Here is a 19,119-nt window from a genome sequence, read left to right on the forward strand (position 1 = left end):
AGCGAAATCAATAAAGGCCTGATAGAGCGATAGAGCAGTCCGACACGAATGGCGTTTGGCGACGGACTACGCTTGCACAATGTTGCCAGACAACGATTTACATTCTGCCAATGACCGCTATATAAGACGAGGGGTGACTTTTGTGCGGATTTTTTTGGAAAAAAACTCGACCTATATTCCGGTTTATACAGTACTTATGTGAGCAAATATTTTCGACAAACAAAGGCATGAACTTAAAATTACATGGCCTCGTTTTGTTCAGGAACGAACAGACGAGTAAAATTTTGCCTGTTTGATGTGCTTTATTTAGTTGCAGCTTTATGTTCACGGTAGTCTGGTTTGCGTACTTACTTTATGGCCAGTTGGCTGTCTGAGTAGCTATTCTGTAGAGCCATTTCTAGGGGTGTGCGAATATTCAAAAATTTCGAATATCAAAGTCGAAGTGACTAACACGATATTCAACTTCAGTTTCACTATGTATGAAAGCTTCAAAATATTTTTGAAGTATATTTTGAATTTTGAAAATACAAAAGTGACAGTTGTTTTAACAAGCTCAGATGAATGAAACTATGTCGCGCCAAAAATGAGAAGTGCTCCACTAAACATGCCTGAGAAATACATTCTCCACAACTAGTTAAACTAGTTTGGTTCTGGATGTATCGCACTTTGAGCGTGCGATACCGCACCAGCACCAGCACCAGCACCTGCAGCTGCTTTTCGTGCTAGCGGCACTGGCTTTTCTGCAAAGCGCTGGAGACGTGCAAATAAGGTGCTTTCGGGGCGCACTTCTTATCTCCTTGGCACTGGGCTTCTCTTTTCGCACGCTGATAAGGTGTTTGAGCTCAAGCTAGCCTCATCTTGACACTGTCTAGATAAAAAAGCCCAGCTGCATAGTGATATAGGGGTTTTCTAGTCAAGTGATGGGAAGCGTTGTTCTTCCTTTTTATTCGTAATGTTAATCTTTTTTGTATAGGACATGGGAAAGGCCATAAACGAGACTAGTTTCGGGCTAAAAGTTACGAAGATAAAGCTTTCTGTTCAAGAAGGTGTTGGCACTGTGGGGAGGTTTATTACCAGGCACTCCTGCCAATTGTGGTCTCTCTCTCTCTCTCTCTCTCTCTCTCTCTCTCTCTCTCTCTCTCTCTCTCTCTCTCTCTCTCTCTCTCTCTCTCTCTCTCATACTTTTTTTATGTTAAATGTTTATATTTTTATACGTTTATATTAAATTATATTTATGTTAGGTTACCGAGTTTTTTTCCTGGAACTGACGGGAACATGTGTAGAACTGCCATTTACATTGTATTTTTAGATGCATTGTGTTAGTCACATGCAGACAGTTTGTCAGAATATCTGTCCTTGTTGCAGTAGTACGGAAACAGCGGGGGTCGAAGCCAACACATGAGATGAAAGTTGGCCCGATTTTAAATACAGTATCATAAAGACGCCAAAAGCTGAAGTATAGCTTGTGTACGCCTGTTTTATGCTGTTGAAAAATTTTGTAAACCTTCTTTTTGCAAAAAATTTCCCCGCATTTCCCCGAGGGGAAGAATGTGAAAGTGCGAATGCAGGAGTTGAATTTGCGCGGTTCGGTAATGTTTGCGAAAGAGAGATCACACACACACACACAACTACAAAGAAAGAAAGATGCATTTATTCACAGACACCTATTTGTGTTGTCGTTGTACTTGATTGCTAGAGCGGATCTCAGCTTTGAAATTTCGTGTCAGTACTCCTTTAAGCGGGTGCATTAGCCCTTCTCACGCCCGATTCCTGGCCAATCCCCCACGTGGGTATGTGCCATGCACAGACACCTATTTGTGTTGTCGTTGTACTTGATTGCTAGAGCGGATCTCAGCTTTGAAATTTCGTGTCAGTACTCCTTTAAGCGGGTGCATTAGCCCTTCTCACGCCCGATTCCTGGCCAATCCCCCACGTGGGTATGTGCCATGCACAGACACCTATTTGTGTTGTCGTTGTACTTGATTGCTAGAGCGGATCTCAGCTTTGAAATTTCGTGTCAGTACTCCTTTAAGCGGGTGCATTAGCCCTTCTCAACGTTACTAGAATAAACTCAGTTTCGGAGCTCCGCATCTCCGCCAGCGGAGGAGGGTGGGCCAAACGGCGGTCGCGAGAACTAGCGGCGCTGCAGTCAAGTCTTGCGCTACTCTCGGGGCGTCGTCTGCTACAGCGGCGGCGGCGGCGTGCCGCCGTGCCGCGGTGGGCCGCCGCGGAGTTGCTCGCGGCGGCTTTCTAGTAGTGCTATGGCCAAACATAAACATTTATCATACTTTCAGTCGACAAACTTCAAAATTAGTCATCCTTCCAGTTGACACCCCGCATCACATTTGCGCACGGTTTACGTAGATATGCATACGGTCGTCTGTATGCAGTGACTTGCGTGCGTTGCTCATTGGTTGGCTGATTTGACGGTGGGCCTATATTTGAGCTGTGTAGATTGCGTGTAACTTCCATATACGGGAGTTTCTTAGCGAGTGAGCATTTTCAGCGTAGTTCCGATAACTACTGAGCTGTCTTATCTCGACCAAAAACGACCCAGCACGTTTGTAAGATAGTGACTTTATATTTATTTTAATTTATATTATATTTTATATTTTATTTTATTCACGAGCCGGCGAGTGTAAAATATTCCACACCTTTTGTTCGTTGCCTCGTCGTAAAAACTCTCGAAAATCCACTGCTTTGAAGGCAGCATGACAGTTGACAATTTATCAATTGTCAGTGTGAGGCCAGGGCAACTCTGAGTCACGGCAGCGTTGCTAATAATCGCTTGCCTTTCTTCTTGCTGTTCTACTTCCGGCGGCTCCTCCGCCGAAGAACTAGGCACTGGACTTTTGCGGGACATCGTGCGTTTTTGGCGTGATTTGCGCCTTGATCCCGAAAGTTTCGGCTTCGATATATGGGGTGGAAGTGCTGGGAACAAACGTGGAATGGCACCGGGCGCGAGCTCCCACTTTCCGCGTGCTATCAAAATTTCTTGTCCGGCAACAACATGACGGTAGTGCTTTACAATGTCGTCATCTTCAAAATGAATGTCACAGACTTTGCACTTCGCAGTTAGCTTTTTATCATTGCGATGTAAAGCTTGCTCCCACCTTTTGAATTCCGTAGGGTCCTTTGGTGGCCCGAAGAAGTGGCGTGAAGTGGAGTAGCCGTTGCGGTAGCCGCTCTTGCACCCCGGCGCAAAGCAAGTCGGCATGCCGAACCGTGGATGAATCTCTTGCTCCTCACTACGCTTTGTACATGACGTACGTGTCTTCGAGCAAGCTCCTTCGCATGGCCGAAAACAGTTCCAAAAATGGCCGACGAGCAAAGCGTACACACTCGCTGCCAACGTTACTAGTAATGTTGGTCGCTGCAAAGCACGCGCACTTGCACCGACGATCTTAATGAAAACCATCTGGAGTGAAGGAGGCGCCCGCTATTGACGCCGACGCTCGCAAGGCAAAACAACACCTGTTTTGCCTGGCTGCAGGCAAAACACGTGAGGGTGGTCGTTCCGGCCCGCAAAGCAGTACGACAGTTTTTGTGAACCTCATCAGTGGGAGGTCCCGTTAACCAGCTTTTGGTGTAGAGTTCCTGTGCTGAATTTTTATGTGCGCCGGGCTGGTCTCACCTTCTACAGCCTTTCGAATTAATTCCGGGTGAATAAAAATCATACACCACTTTGTTGCTTCCACCGAGTACCTGACTTTTGGAATGTTTCAAGCGAATACGCATTACGCCCTCGAATGCGTATTCGATCATTTAATCGCGTACGGCTAATATGAAATTGCTTAAACAACTGCCTTATGCAGCTCCTTTGGTAGGTAGTAGGGTTGTTGTTTTTTGACACCCCTTTCCTTTTACGCAACCAAAAAATGCTTTCAGGTGGTTATGAGACATCTTGTGCGTGAGCAAATTCTGCAGCTTCCCTGTTTCCACAACCCTGTCAAAAGTTGCCATGACACTGTTCATACGTATGGGGAGTCCTAAAAATACGGTTTTCTTGAGGCCCTCAATAGCTGATTTTCCTTGTGCATCCTGGAGTCCTGTTATGTACAATTCAGCCTTTAAAAAAGTCCTCATTGAGTCCTCATTCGCCTTTCGCCGAGGTGCCTTGTACGATCAGGTGGAGGGATTTCTTGAGTTCAAAACATCAAAAAGGCGGTCAAAGATCCTTATGAACTTAGGCGTAGAATCCGCACATTTAAATTGTGGATTAAAGCTTTAACGTGATTTCGCAAAAGTCGAGTGCATCTGCGAGAGATGAACTGAGCGTCAGAACTGTAGGCGAACTTTCATCTTCGGTGATCTAATGTCTCGTATGCACCACAAACAGCGCTGAGGCCGGAGGAGTTGAGACGAGCCTGGCGCATATAAAAGTTGAGCATAAGAACTCTACATCGGAAGCTGGTTAACGGAACCTCGCACTGACGAGATTCACAAAAACTGTCGTGTTGCTGCACAGGCACAAAGGCGCGGCTTTTACAAACGTGTTGGGTCATTTTTCGTCGAGATAAGACAGCTCGGTACTTATCGAAGCTACGCTGAAAATGCTCACTCGCCAAGAAACTCCCGTATATGGAAGTTAAACGCAATCTACACGGCTCAAATATAGGCCCACCGTCGATTCTTAGCCAGCCAATGAGCAACGCATGCAAGTCCATGCGCATACAGACGATCGTATGCATATCTACTCAAACAGTGCACAAATGGGATGCGGTAACGTCGACTCGAAGGATGAAGATGTTTAAGCTTGTCGACCGGGAAGATGATATATGTTTAAATTTAGCAATAGCAGTACTAGAAAGCCACCGCGGTACGTCGGGGCGGCGGCCCGCCGCGGACGGCTGCTGCGGCGGCTCACCGCAGTAGCAGACGACGCGCCGAGAGTAGGGCAAGACTCGACTACAGCGCCACTAGTTCTCGCGCCCGCCACGCGGCCCGCCTCTCCGGCGGAGCTTTCAAACTGAGTTTATTCTAGTAACGTTGGCCCTTCTCACGCCCGATTCTTGGCCAATCGCCCTAAGTGGGTATGTGCTAAGAAAGAATTCTTCTTGGCCAATCGCCCTAAGTGGGTATGTGCTAAAGAAATTAGGAACTCTTCTTGGCCAATCGCCCTAAGTGGGTATGTGGTGCGGATGGACGGACGGCGGTGGACGCGTGATTCAGGGTCGCTTAAGAAGTGCATTCGCACTTAAAAGTTTGCAAACCTTGAGCCTTTTATTCTTCTACGGGCTAGTTACTCAAGCTTACCCAGCAAATTGTAAATTTTAGTTTTCCTATTAAAAATTGTAAATTATTCACTTTGAAAGCAGAAATTACCATATGGACACCCACTTTTGCTGAACTGGCAGTCAGTGTGCCAAATAAATTCCCCAAATGCAGCCCTGAAGCACTCGCTAAAAATACATCACGAAGCTTGTAACAGTACTTGAGTGAAAAATAGAAGTCAAAACACTGGTTTGAGCTTTTTTTGTTACTTTTCTATGTTTTACACCTCTCCGTAATATGTCAGATCGTTATGTTTTCCGACTTGTTTTTTGGCCAAACGCTCTGAACTGTACATTACTGCACGTGGTACTAAATTTTGTAGAGAAAATAAACGGAAGTGAGTTACCACACATCTCATTTCAGGCCTTGAGTGCCGGCATCTTTGAGTGCCGGAATCTTTTTAGTGAAAGTGGTTCTGCAAATGGAATGGAATGGTCATAAATTTATTATGGGTAAACCGCGTTAGTGAGTGATTGGCAAACCATATATCACCATTGAGGTTCATTACATAATCAGCAGGAATGCCTTCGGTTTCTTATGCATGTTAGGCATATTAATGGTGACAAAGAAATTTCCTTTTACATGAATTGGTTCAACTTTTGTGAGCATAAAACGCATGACAGGATACATTTTTAACTTGCAAAATTAGTTTCGTGTGCACTATGAATGTTTTTGTAGTTTGTGGAATGATGAGAACAATGAATAAAATAAACAAAATATGAGCACAGGTATTTCGTGAGTTCACAGAGTATAGAGGAGTTTTTGAGCGACATTTTCTTTTCTTTTCATTGACCTATGGGACAATAGGCCTCTGAAGCAGCCTTCCAGGTCAAAAAATGTTGGGGACTGTTGGCTCATTTTTTCAAATGGCACTGTTGTTGTCTGGGTTTTCTGGGGGAAATGAGGTTGCTCTACAAGGTACTGAAATCAAGCAACTTGTGCAAGTGGGGCTGTGTGCAACAGGCGAAGTAAATGTTGGGGAGATTTTGCGATGGCACGCGACGTAGAAATGCCAGTATTTCTCATACCTCACTTAATAAGCTCACATGGACTTCTGTGGCTGTGTGGATAAAAGCGCAGGCAAAAATTGAATGATTGACACCAAGGAACGGCACCACTGCGTGCCTATGGTTAAATGTGGATCTGCAGATGTATGATGGGTATCGTAGGATGAATTGGCAGTGGATGTCCATTTTTGGACATCCGAGGGCTATCGTGCCTCGATTTTTAGCAAAGGTATGCGAAAATTTACTGGTACCTTCAACCTAGCTTTTTAAAACCTTTTGTAAGTAACCATATTGACCTGTGTCTTGTGATTCATCCATCTGTTATTAATTTGTTCTAGAATATTTTCTTCTGATTGAAATTTTTGCACATGTACACTACAGACAAACTAGCATATACTGGATATCCAACGGATGTGCGGTGGCTGCTTAGGTACTATTTAGATGTTTTCTAGCGTTTGGCATTCGAAGGGCCCTGTATCATCTTTCAGAAAGTGTTTTTATCTTATTTGGTCTCTTCATATGCCAAAAACACTGCAACAACCTAACCAAGATAACATAGTGTGGCACAAGGTGTGCAGTCATCGTTAAATTTATGTTTCATTGTTGTTCTGCAAGCGAGGACAGAGGTCGGTGTTGGTAGGTTGTCACCATGTCGTGTGACGCCATGTAACATCATTACTTGTTGGTGTTGGTATGGTTGGTGGGCACCATCTGGCGTGGCTTGGTGGTGTGGTGCGTGGTCATAGAACTGTAGCATCTCCTACTGCATGCCTTACACTGTATGGCTACTCACCATAGGGCTACTAAAAAAAAATGAAGGAAGCTCACACTAACACGTAAGACTTGAAGGTAGTGAAGCTGTATGCAGCAGTCACGACCATCATGATGGTTTAAGTCCATGATTGCAGCCACCTTGCTTCTTCGCTGCCACAATTACCTTTACTGAATGATTTTTGGTGTAAGTGTGAGCTTCCTTCATTTTTTTTAAAAGTGATAATCATTGGATATCACCTTGGAGAGGCATGTCCGTCTTGTTCCCAGCAAGTGTTGCCACAATTACGGCGAACACTGGAGTATCTTTTTTGGCCATTTTTGGCCGATCTCTCTAAGTGGGTGTGCTTGGCTTGACAAACGTGTGCCGGAAACGCTGGACGGTCACCACAAGGCACACACACATGAGTGCTCAGCATTTTCTTGGTTTTTTAAACTGCTGGGCGGTCGCCGCGAGGCCCGCACTCACATGCACGTGCTCGACAATTTCTTGGCATTTTTAACCGCGGACACGAAAAATTACGACTTGCTTAATAAGAGCTTCGCTGTTAAAAGGTATGCCTTACACGGACGGCTATGGGTGTCCCTAGCCTGTGGTCCTTTGATGACCTAACTATATATTCGAATATTCAGTTATCGAATGCATGTAGATGACTTATTTCTCAGATTTGACAAGGATCGAGGAAATGTCCATATACTGAGGCAGCCTAGCAATCGAGTTCCAAAAGTCTCTAACGCATTACTGAATCCTACAACAGTGCCCCAGTTTCTGGATTAATGGACAGTCTAAATGAAGTGGCATTGGCGTCTGCGAAAATGGTAATTGAGTGGATCGTGCACCACGTGGCGTGCACGTGACGTGCAGGTACGACGGCTACCCCCCGCACGCGGCCGACGACTACAAGGAGCGCATCTCCCTGTCGGGCCAGTCGTCGCTGAACCTGACCAGCGTGCGGGAGACTGACAAGGGCTGGTACGAGTGCAAGGTCTTCTTCCTCAACCGGGAGACCATCCGCAACGGCACCTGGATCTACCTCGACGTGCTCGGTGCGGTCCCTGCTGCTTTGTCATTAACTCGCCCCTTTGTTGAGTGGTGGCAAGGCAGATTCTGATGGAAAGCCTCGCTTGGCCCAGCACCTGTTTTTTTATTCTTTCCACAATGACAAGCGGGGGTTACTGTTATGCTGATTTTAGATTACAACAACTACGTTCGGATTTTAGAAAAAATAAGCAGCAGCTTCTCCATTGAAGTTTTCACCCATAATTGTGCTGCTAGAGTTATTGGTGTCCCTCTTGGCCACGTGTGTGTGTTCAAAGCATAAAATTGCTTGTCACTATGATGTATGGGAGGATTGACTTACAGGGACACAGAAATGCTTCTCAAATGTGGAAATCAAATGCATAATAGTGACTGGGGAGTGGTTTAGCCAAATGCAGTCAAACCTTGATGTAATGAAGCCAGTAAAATTTGCAATTTACTTTGTTACATTGAAGTTTCGCTACATATAAATTTACGGTTAAAATGAAGTGTTAACCGCATGGAGCGGTTCCTGCAAACGAAAACGTGGTGCATATACACGACTGGCGCACTGTTTCTGTTTTTGCTGGAGCTTACTCATCTACGTGGGCGTTAGCGTGAACCACATGGAGTTTTTTCTGCACGCAAAAACGCGCCTCGCAAGCCACGGGTACGCTGATGCAGCTTGTGGAGACCACCTGCACGATGCAGGAAGCTCCAGCGACCACTTCTAACCATTCGCCGAAATGCAACACGAGAAGCAAACGAAGTTGTTCATGCGGGAAAGAAGCTGATAATATGGGCTTAATTTGCACTGTAAAGCGTCGTACACTGCGCTTACGAAAGCACCCGTCAAATATCCTCCATGGTGGTCTCTGGCAGGGCCAGCTGGCATCCCGGACCACTTCGAAGCTTCCGCCATAAGGTGGGGGCTTCCGCATTGGCGAAAGTCGTCACTCTGACTCATCAGGCTTCTCCCACCGCTGAGCGCAGCGCAAGTTGCTTTCTGGCCGAGGCAGAAGCCGCCGCCGGCAGGCAATCACGGATGCGGGCATGAAAAAAACGTGCGCACAAGGCTCATAAAGACCCACAAAGGCTTTGCCATGCACTTGCTGGAATGATGGAACCCAACAAGCTTTAGCGAACTTGAACGAAGGGCAAAGCGGCGGTGGTGCCATTCGCCATTTGTAGGCAAGGAGCTTGTAGGCAAGGATTTCTCTCACAAACTCCATGGCTTGCTGCATCTGCGGCATTGGGCAGCCCGTGTTGTTCACGTTTTATTGATACCCTGTTTCAGCGCTTGTGTCTCCCAAGACCTACTTCTACAACCAAAATTTCATGCCTAGTTGTCCATTACACTTCGTTAAATTGAAATTTTAGGAAATGGACTTCGTTACACAGAGGGTGAAAATACATGGTGTGCATATATATGTATACACTTGAAGTTAAAAAGAATTCTGTGGTTCAATACATCAGGTGTTTCATTACATTGAACTTCGTTACATAGAGGTTTTATTGTATGAGCCCTATACGTTGTGCACATAATATGTAAGCAATTCTTAAGTTAGCCTATCTGACTCGATGGCACTGCGACCAGAAGACATTTTTTCTTCTTTTCCTGCCGTGTTCGTCTGCCTTATGAAATAGCTAGCTGTCTCGTTAACTGTGTTCTACAAGATCGTGTGGGAGTCCAAAGCTGACCAATGGCATGGTTCCCATTAGTGCACCCCTTTTATTTTTATTATGTTGATTCATAACGGGCTTGCCAGTTACGCGGTGGATTACCTTAGATAATCAGCAAAGGATTTCAGGGTTTAGCAGAGGGAGATCTGTGTGTGCTTGACTGAAAAACAACAATTTTGCCTGGTCGTTGGTTGTGAGGTGTTCGTATAAGCTCTGAATGGGAAGGATTTAGATGGGATTGCTTGAGGCAAGGACAGGCAGTGACATGGGGATACAGGGTTAGAGATGTGAAGCACTGCGCAGACAACAGAAAGCCCAAGTCAAAAGGCTGGATCGGAGGTCCGCATTTCCTTAGCCGTCTGAAACGAACAGTACTCAGGTAAGGCGACCGGCGAAGAAAAAGAGGTGTATACTTTTGATCACTGAGACATAAATTCACGCAACTGTAAATTGCTACATTGTTGCTTCAAGACACCAGACAACTTTCGCGATTTCTTTAAAAAGTGTTGCTTGGCCTCTGTAAGTGGTGTGCAGTAGCACGGCCGCTGGATGAGAGCGCACGCAAGGTGCGGCCTGCCGCGTCGCCCGGATTTCAACGGGCGAGGGCGTGAGTGGCGGTGGTTACGTTTGCCGCCGCTCGACTCCCTCGCGGCGCTAGCGTTCGGGGACTGGTTTCGGGACGGAGCGGGGCGGTCCCCGTAGGCGAGCGCTTGCACCGACTGAGAGAGACAGCCAGCGCACGGGTTTTAAAGATGTGGTTGTCCTTCCTGGGCTACTCAACCGCGAAAACTGTCTGTCCGTATGTATGTAAGTGTGCCAGTCTGTCGCTCGATCCAGCCGCCCGGCCGTGACTGAAGCAGCCAGAAGCTAAAATAATTCTTGAATGAGATATAGGCAATACATTTTAAATCTAACAAATCTATAAAGATGCTCCATATTCGACAACATTGTTAAAAAAAGATAATATTCAACAAAAAGATAATAACCACCGGTTAACTTTGTACAAAGCGTCTCACACACAGCACGTAAACCGCGTTGCACAGTTTAAAGCCGCAAGTTCATTAGTTACAGTTCAAGCGGCAGGTATTTGGTGGGACTTTATTCGTCCGAAATTTCAAAAATGTCACCTTTTCTCGGGAAACGCGGTGTCGACACACGGGAGAGCGATGAATATTTGCCGGCGACGGATTAAAGCTTGCCTAAAGACACTTCTTTGCAAAAACATGTTGGCCGGGCGGAATGCGCACCTCATAAAACGAGGACAGGCGATAGGATGGTCGAAAAAGGATTTGAAAAGACTAGACATTTTGCTATGCGTGTCTTTTTTTTTTTTTGATACTCTTATACTGGCCCGATCATGTCTTGCCGCGCATAGAGATTTGGGTTGTTTTATTTTCGCAGGCACGACAATGCCTTTAAACGCGCTATGAAAACTTGATTACAGCTCGAGGTTGTATAGAAAGAAAAATAAATGCACCGTGCTGTGTTCAAGAAACAGTGCGTACGCGGTCCACGTTGCTAAGCATTTTTCAAACTTTGCGATGAGAACAAGCGCTATATCCTCCGTTATTTCACCGCCGATTTAAACCCATACGCATTTATCCCAGAAGCTAACGGCCGGGCTCCTGGAGCAGCACTAGTATGCGCTCAAATTAGCGCGCTCTAAAGACGTTGCGCTAGTTTTGATCTGTGAACATACTGTGCTTCAATTCGAATTAATTTTCGTAGCGTAAGAAAATTTTCACATACGTTATTATTACGTCAGCTTTCTTTTTTGAGTACCCTAGCATAATCTCTACGTAATGCAACAAGTGCAATGCCTTGTATCTGCACAAATAATGTGTAATTCACGCAGTTAGAACAATTAATAATTATGATATTCAAGATGTACAATTGTTGGTTTAAAATAGCAAAGAAAACAAGAAAACGTGAAGTGGAAAAGCGGTGTTCGAATGCTTACGCATTATTAGGCAATTTTTGGAATTTCTGTACAATTTCGCTTTTTTCTTTCGTGTCCGGGCAAAAATTTAGCTTGCCAAGCTCGCCAAATATTTTTTTTTAAGTTTTTTGTCGACCCGGAAATCCCATCTGCTCTCCTTAATTTTTTTAGAGGCTACAGGGAAGAAGTAAAAATATCAGGTAGAAACTGGAATCGCTTTTCATTCAACTGTATATATATATATTATCAAATAAAAAAGGGCCGACATGATATTAGTATTACTTCATAACTAAATAACGTGTAATCAAGTCATATGTGCCGTGAGATTAATACGAATTGGGGTGTTTTATTTAGTGCACGAGGAAAACCCTACATAAAAGTTGGTTACGTCTTAAACATTGAGAAGTGTTGGCACTCATAAATAACAAGCGCCGTCACAAAAACATTGTTTCTGCTTGTCGGGAATTTTAATATATTCTCTGCAGTCGCAGATTGCAGACAAAACGTAAATCTCCGCCGTGCGTGAGGTCACAAAGAGCATGCCGGCCGACGTGAGACGCAACGACACAGCAATGCAAGACAGAAGGCACACTATCAACGCGTAATGCTGCTGCTGTGAACGGAATTTAACTTCCACCTTGACCAAATTAAGCTCGGCCGCCGCTAATCGTGTTTGTCTTTTAACAGGCGTAACATTAGTGCTGGTAAATGCCTTATGCGGAGCGTGGAACGCCGATGATAAGCCCACACTTCGAAATAAGCGGCCCAAAAGCCGGCGTCTCGCGGGCTGCGCTCACCGCAACCAGTCCCGGAACGGTGGCGCCGCCGCGGCAGCGATGGGTACTAGGCACCCTCACGCCGGTTTGGGAGCACACGGCAGGCCGCACGTCAGTGCGCCTCTCATCCAGCGGCCGTGGCAGTAGCTATGGACATTGCAGCTGTGCTGGTGCTCTTTGAGAAATCGTCTGCCAATCCTAAATTTCTTGGCATGGCAACTACAGGTAATAAATAGGCTTGTGCGAATATTCAAGCGCTTCAAGTATTTGAACGAATATTACAGTATTCGAATGTGCTTCGACCCGAATTTAAAATTTCCGAAATTTCGAAGTATTCATGTTGAACGAATATCAAAACTGCTTTCAGGTACTATCAGGAGTTTCGGTTGCGTTAGGCAAGCTGCAGTATCATTGACATCAGGCCTACATCTTGACTACATGTGGAGCCAAGACAAGATAAGCCACATTCAGAGCGCTGTCGTAGCCATCTTACGCGCGCACATTTGTCAAGGTGGTCAAGGGTCCTGTTTCATTGTTTCAAACAATGAAACGGTAACAAAACAATTTGTTTGGTTACCGTGTGGCATGTGTGCAGTGAGCAGGTGTTGATCACACTTGTACCTAGTAGAAGGGAGTGCCTTCTTCACTGCATGTGGAGCTGCTAGTCTTTATGCCATTATTTTGCTACTTGAAATATGTTACCAAAGGATTATCTGTGATGTTTTATGCATGTATGTGTTTTAGGTTGTTATCTGTGTAGCAGGGAGCACATTCTTCTACATCTAGTCTATACACATAATTTTTTTTTACTGGTTAAGATATGTTATCACAGGATTCTTGTAACCTTAGAAATAAAGAATTTTGGCATAGAACAACTTCAAACTATTCAGTTTTGTTCTTCGGACACCTGATAACTATTCGAATTCGCTTCGAAAGTATTTGACCCAAAGGACTATTCGCTTTGAATCCGCTTCGAGCTAAAATGTTACTATTTGCACAAGCCTAAAAATAAACAAGCTCTGATCGCCGCTACTTCTTGCTAAGGGTAAGCGTGTAGCAGAATGCGCAGCCTGCAGCGTTTGTCGGCTCTGCCCTAGTTGTGGTGAAGCGTGCTGCTTCTGCCGGTGCCAGTGTGGTGATGGAAACGGCCAGTGTAGTGGAGTGACGCGCGTGCCTTGCTTACCGTGCTGCAGCGCCCCCGCACTTCAAGTCCAAGCCGGAGCAGATCATCTATGTGAAGGTGGGCGAGTCAGTGGTGCTCCCCTGTGAGGCTGAGGGCACCCCGCCCCCGACCATCATATGGTACAAGGTAGGCATGCCGTCTTACTATATACTATACCTGCCACCATATCCTCCAATATTATTAGTACCTGGGAAGGGACACTAATGGATGAATAGCTTTTTGTTTGACTGCCAGTTTGACTGCCAGTGATGCCTGGATTACAGAGAAGGGAATAATTAAAGCTGACATCTCCCTCTCCGGTTTTCATCTATTTTTTGTGATGTTTGAGAGCATGTCACAAAGCACCGAGGGTGAGCCGGGTCTACATTCTCAACTTTACTCAATTGTCTTTGTGGACTACTTTTTTGATTGGCTTTCACTGCTGTCGGGAAGCCTGAAGTTCTTGTTTTCAGCACTGCGTAATTTCACATATTTGTGATCTGAAACGGTTGTCCATTTTTGTTACCAAACTCAAAATAATTTGAAAATGGTACGCAAAGTTTCAGTTCGCGCTACAGTCGAACCCCGCTACAACGAACGCCGCTTCAACGAAATTTCCGCTTCAACGAAATATTTCCAATTCCCCGTCAGCTAGCCATAGAAGTCAATGCAACAAAGTCCTCGCCACAACAAACCATTTGTCAGGCTTGCTTTCGCTTCAACGAAATTTTCGATGATTTGGGCTGGGTTTGAACAATTATTTGACAATAAAATAAGCATAGCGCCAGCTATCTGTAACTTTTTATACATTCAGGACGCTTAGTTTCACCGAAAATGCGCGTTGCGACCACACCGCCACCCAAAACAAAACAAAAAATAACTCATAGGCGCACGCCATTGCTTGATGGTGATAACGATGTGGCTGGCCGTCTTTACACGAGGCGCAGGCCCGCTTCGCCAAGGCGGAGCCAGAGCTACAGCCAATCCGTATCCAGTTGAAATTGCATGAATGTGCTCCGCTGCTGGCGCGGTCGTGGCGCGGTTAGAGTGAACTTCTAGCGCGGTGCCGTCATGTATGCGTTGTGAGCAGCTGTCCTTGCCGTTTTCCTTCTACCATTCTTCATAGCCAAGAGCGAAAATCATGTTAGCGCGTTTGGTCTTGAAGCCTAGTCATCCTATCTTAGTCGCGAGCGCGCGGTCCTGTTAAATGCAAGCGCGCGCGTCTTGCCTGCCAAGGCCAGTAGCTGCCGTGCCCTGTCAGAGGATAAGATAACGGCACTGCTCCTGCCACAAGCGAGAGGGGGGCTTCCCACGGCCTAGCAGCTATCTGCAAGTAATCATCTCGGTGGACACGCCTTGTTGTACAGCGATACGTTTTGCGCCTGCATATCTTCACCCCCCTCCGTAACGCGTTCTTTGGGTGGTGAAAAAACAGATAACCATTGGTATGTTTGTTATCCGAATAAACATGAGTTATTGCGCGTCACTCCTTTTTCTAAACATTGTATTATGCTGCCAATGTTGCGGAAACGCACGGGGCTATTTTTCTGGCCTTTCCGTGGTGTGTTGGGGCAGATTTCGCCTCAACGAATTTTCGCTTCAACGAAATTTTTCGCACATCCCGTCAATTTCGTTGTAGCGGGATTCGACTGTATTTGGTTTGATGCTGAATGAAATAGTGTGTCATTTGCTTTGATATTCAGAAGTTTCAAATATTAGCGCACCCTTTACTTAAAATGCATTGGCAGCCACTTGCCGTACATAGTGTCATTCTGAGCTCACGTCTAGTTCTTTAGCATTTTGTGGCTTTCCCCAGATATTGGACTGTTTCCAAAGCTTTGACACTGGACGTGTGCCTTTGGAACTGTCGCAGCAGAGACTTGAAGCATGCACTGAAAACGGACTTGTGGATTATGTTTCTGCTCGTTACCCGTGGTCGTCGTCATCTTTCATCCCATGTCTTTTCTCCGTCCTTACCTCGTCCGAATCTAAGGTTTGCCCCAGGCCGACACCTCTTTGCTGGTGGAGACGGTCTCTCTCCCCCTCTTCTCGTCAGCAGTGGTGACGTCTCTCGCGTCTCGACCGTTGCACGCAGGACAACCTTCCCCTGGAGGAGGGCAACAACGTGCAGATCCACCCGACCGAGCTGCGCATCTCCAACCTGCGCCAGACGGACGTGGGCGACTACACCTGCATGGCCCGAAACTCCGAGGGCAGCGACTCGGCCCTGGCCAAGGTCATCGTGGCCGGTGGGTGCCTCCCCTCCCCTGCCCTCCTCCTCTTCCGCGCTGGGCCGACTCTCTTATTAGGTGCTTATTTAAAGGGGCCATGCCGACAAAATGAAAGTTTTGTTCATTCGAAAGATTGCCTCGTTAGAATCATGCTGATGCCACTTTTAACGCACACTTCGCTCAAATAAGCTATTTAATTAGGAAAAAAGGGAATGGCCATGTGACCCACGACTAGCTCATTTCCCACAACAGGACCCATGATGTCATATGTGGCAGCTCTGCGATTTGCTGAGGCTGGCAAACACTAATTACGCAGGGCTTACAAGCTTGCTGAAGAAGCTATTTGTGCTTAAATGTAATGCATATCTATTTTACAGCAGTGAGAATGGTGTGGTCAAGAACAAAAGTTATGAAAATACATGTAAACATAGAAGTAATGATGCGCACTGCTGTTGGTACTAGGCGCATTGTATTTTGTCTTCATGGCTCGTTTAATGAAGTAAGGCACATAGCGGTGTGGCTTAAATGAGCATTAAATGAGCATAAATCTCATCTGGGAAGAAGTTTCTGCAATTTTCTTTTATTCTCGTACGCTATGGTAGGGGAAAGAAAAATATTTGCGAAAAGGAAAATATTTGCGAAAGCTGTGATTCAGCCCCAAGCTATGTGTGAGAACCAGACCGATAACGCCTTTACTCTACAGCAACGACCTTTCAATTGGACACTTTGGTGGGCTGAAGCTGGGCTGTGCATCTTGTCAAGTACATCCTCTACCTGCATTATGGAATGGGCACTCCTGTCCCAACTTGCAATTTTTACAGCTGAGCTTACTGCTAACAAGAAAATATAAGGGAAGCAAGGTTTTGCTACGTGGCTACTACACTTTTGTGAATGACTTGGGGTTGGAAAACTGTAAACACTTGTAGTGGCCTGGATGTGTGCAGCTTTTCAGCCACATCTATTTTGGTGGCATTTGGCACTGTTACGATCAGTAGAATGGCCATGCTTTTGCAGCCACGACTATTTTGACAGTCTGCCGCCTTCGTCTTCGATGTTGCGCTGTGATGTAGTTCTGTACTTGTGTCAGAGTTACACTTTGCCCTTTTTGGAAGGTTCTACATTTGGCTAGGGGCAAAGAAATTTTCCTCATGCCTCTGAACTTGGCATGGAGACTGACCTTTGCCACACAACCCATGGAAGAATGTTGCAGTCAAATCTGCTGGAGCATGTCATAACCGTCTGCATGGTGTGCCATTGCCTCCTGTATTTATCCGATTACAACTGAGTCGTCCACTTCACAATGGGAGCGCTACACCTAGTCCTCCAACTAGTCGCTGGATGGTGCCATGTACTTAACCAGGAACTACCAGGCTAGGTGGACCACAGTGTCGCTTATCAACGGGCCACTGCATGGTCGGCATGCAATTGAGGCTCGAAACCATCCTTCCCAGCTGTGTAAATATAAGCTCCATTTCGTTTCGAAAAGTGGCAGGACAATGTTACCCACACCTCCCTGCTTTTTGCCATGCTTTTTGCACATGTCTCTGAGGTGGTAAGATGAAGATCGGGAGAGTAGCAACAGTGGCCGAGAACAGGGGCTCGTGTGTTTTGCGTCTGACGAAATACAGCGCTTCACGAAGGTGAAAAGTCTCGGCTCAAACAACCCCCGCTGTGCTTGCAGGCCCTGCGGTGATCACGACCCCTCCGCAGAACCTGACCAAGCTGGAGGGCAACTTTGCCGAGTTTGTGTGCGAGGCGCGCGCGCTGCCCTCCAACATCACCCACCGCTGGTTCTACAACGGGGTGGAGATCTCCAAGCTGACGTGGCTGCAGACGCGCACCCTGGTGCGCCAGGACGGCACCCTCTTCATCAACCCCACGGCAGCCGACGACTCGGGCTTCTACACCTGCGAGATCTCCAACGGCATCGGCGCCCCCGAGTCCGCCACCGCCTACCTCAACATCGAGTGTGAGTGGGTTGAGAGAGACGCGGAAAGAGAGGGCTCTTCAGTCGACAATCCAGGCAGCACGGGCACCCTTGATTCGTTCAAGAAGCCGAGGGGCCAGCCAGCTAGGGGACAAGAACAGAACTTTAGTGCTAAACATTTACTTAATAATAACACAGCTTAGTAAAATCAAGCTTGCTTTTCTAATTAGGAACCACTAAATTATGCGTACTTAACTTTATGTCTTACGGCAGCAGCCACAAGCACTCTTTCTGTCGACAGATGGCAGGCTAGTCAACTCGCTCCGTGCTTGCCCCTCCTGTTTTCCACCAGCAGGTTTTTAAGTGCAGAGCACTTTAGGTGCTCGCCTTGTCATCATAGCTCGCTGTAACACTTAATCCTCGACTGCGGAATCAGGCGTCTTACAGAGGCTTCGAAAATCAGGTGCTTTAAATAGTCATAACCGTTCGAAACTCATGAACCGCTGGCGCTTTTCATATATCTCCCTGTTGTTTAATGCAAAGAAAACTGCAGGTACATTTGAGGCAAAACATACAGCGCCCGTGTTCATTTAGTCAGGAATGCTCGTTGGGGTGGTTTTCACGATAGTAAACGAAAAAAATTCCCCCGCATTTCCCCGAGGGGGAGAATGTGAAAGTGCGAATGCACGGTTGTCGGCCCGCTTGCGGCGCTTGCGCTCGGCCCCCGCAGCCCACCGCCTCGCCGCCTTCTCTTCCATCTCTTCCATCGGGTTTGTAGTATCACGTGTACACCACGCAGTTATCAAGCCGCTATAACGCCGCTGAGTCGCCAACGCACGCCGCTGACGACGTAGTTTGAATGCGTTAAAGATATAAGGCGCGTCACTAACACTGATATCAGTGTCGCGTCCGTGGCTTGGTCGGTAGAGCGTCGCGCTGCGGCCGCAAAGTCCGCGGATCGAAACCTGGCGCCGGATGCTGTTTCTTTTTTAAATATAGAGGAGCACTGCGGACGCCGCCGCCGCCGCCGCCGGCCCCTGGCGGTGGATGGTTTGGGGTCGCTTATAAAGTGCATTCGCACTTAAAAAAAAAGTGGGAGTGCAATGCCAGCACGTGCGGGAGGACAAGCAAGCACAAAAAGAACAGGGCTCCCGCTGGCACTGTTCTAGGCAGGGGGCGCACAAGCTCTGCGAAGGCAGGAAATTTGAATTGCATTGGATAAACCTCCGTTCCATTCATCAAGAGAGGAGTGAGACAGGGTGGCGAAGAGCGTGATGGGTGGTAGCAGTGAGCGGATAACGGCGCCACAGCCCATTATGGCGAATCACTGC

General features: G+C 46.6%; 1 protein-coding gene across 2 annotated transcripts in view; it reads left to right on the top strand.

Moving 5' to 3' along the window:
• LOC144172950 (protein turtle-like) overlaps nucleotides 1-19,119 on the top strand; it is an 82,992-nt gene that overhangs the window by 19,393 nt on the left and 44,480 nt on the right. For both annotated transcript variants that reach the window (XM_077701544.1, XM_077701545.1), the window contains exons 3-6: nucleotides 7,918-8,099; nucleotides 13,662-13,777; nucleotides 15,726-15,879; nucleotides 17,543-17,830. In XM_077701544.1, the coding sequence (XP_077557670.1) occupies nucleotides 7,918-8,099; nucleotides 13,662-13,777; nucleotides 15,726-15,879; nucleotides 17,543-17,830 (740 nt within the window). The remainder of the gene's footprint in view (nucleotides 1-7,917; nucleotides 8,100-13,661; nucleotides 13,778-15,725; nucleotides 15,880-17,542; nucleotides 17,831-19,119) is intronic.

The sequence above is a fragment of the Haemaphysalis longicornis genome, unplaced genomic scaffold (genome assembly GCF_048455015.1).
Source record: "Haemaphysalis longicornis isolate Haplotype H1 unplaced genomic scaffold, Haemaphysalis longicornis Haplotype H1 scaffold_279, whole genome shotgun sequence".
NCBI classification, from domain to species: domain Eukaryota; kingdom Metazoa; phylum Arthropoda; class Arachnida; order Ixodida; family Ixodidae; genus Haemaphysalis; species Haemaphysalis longicornis.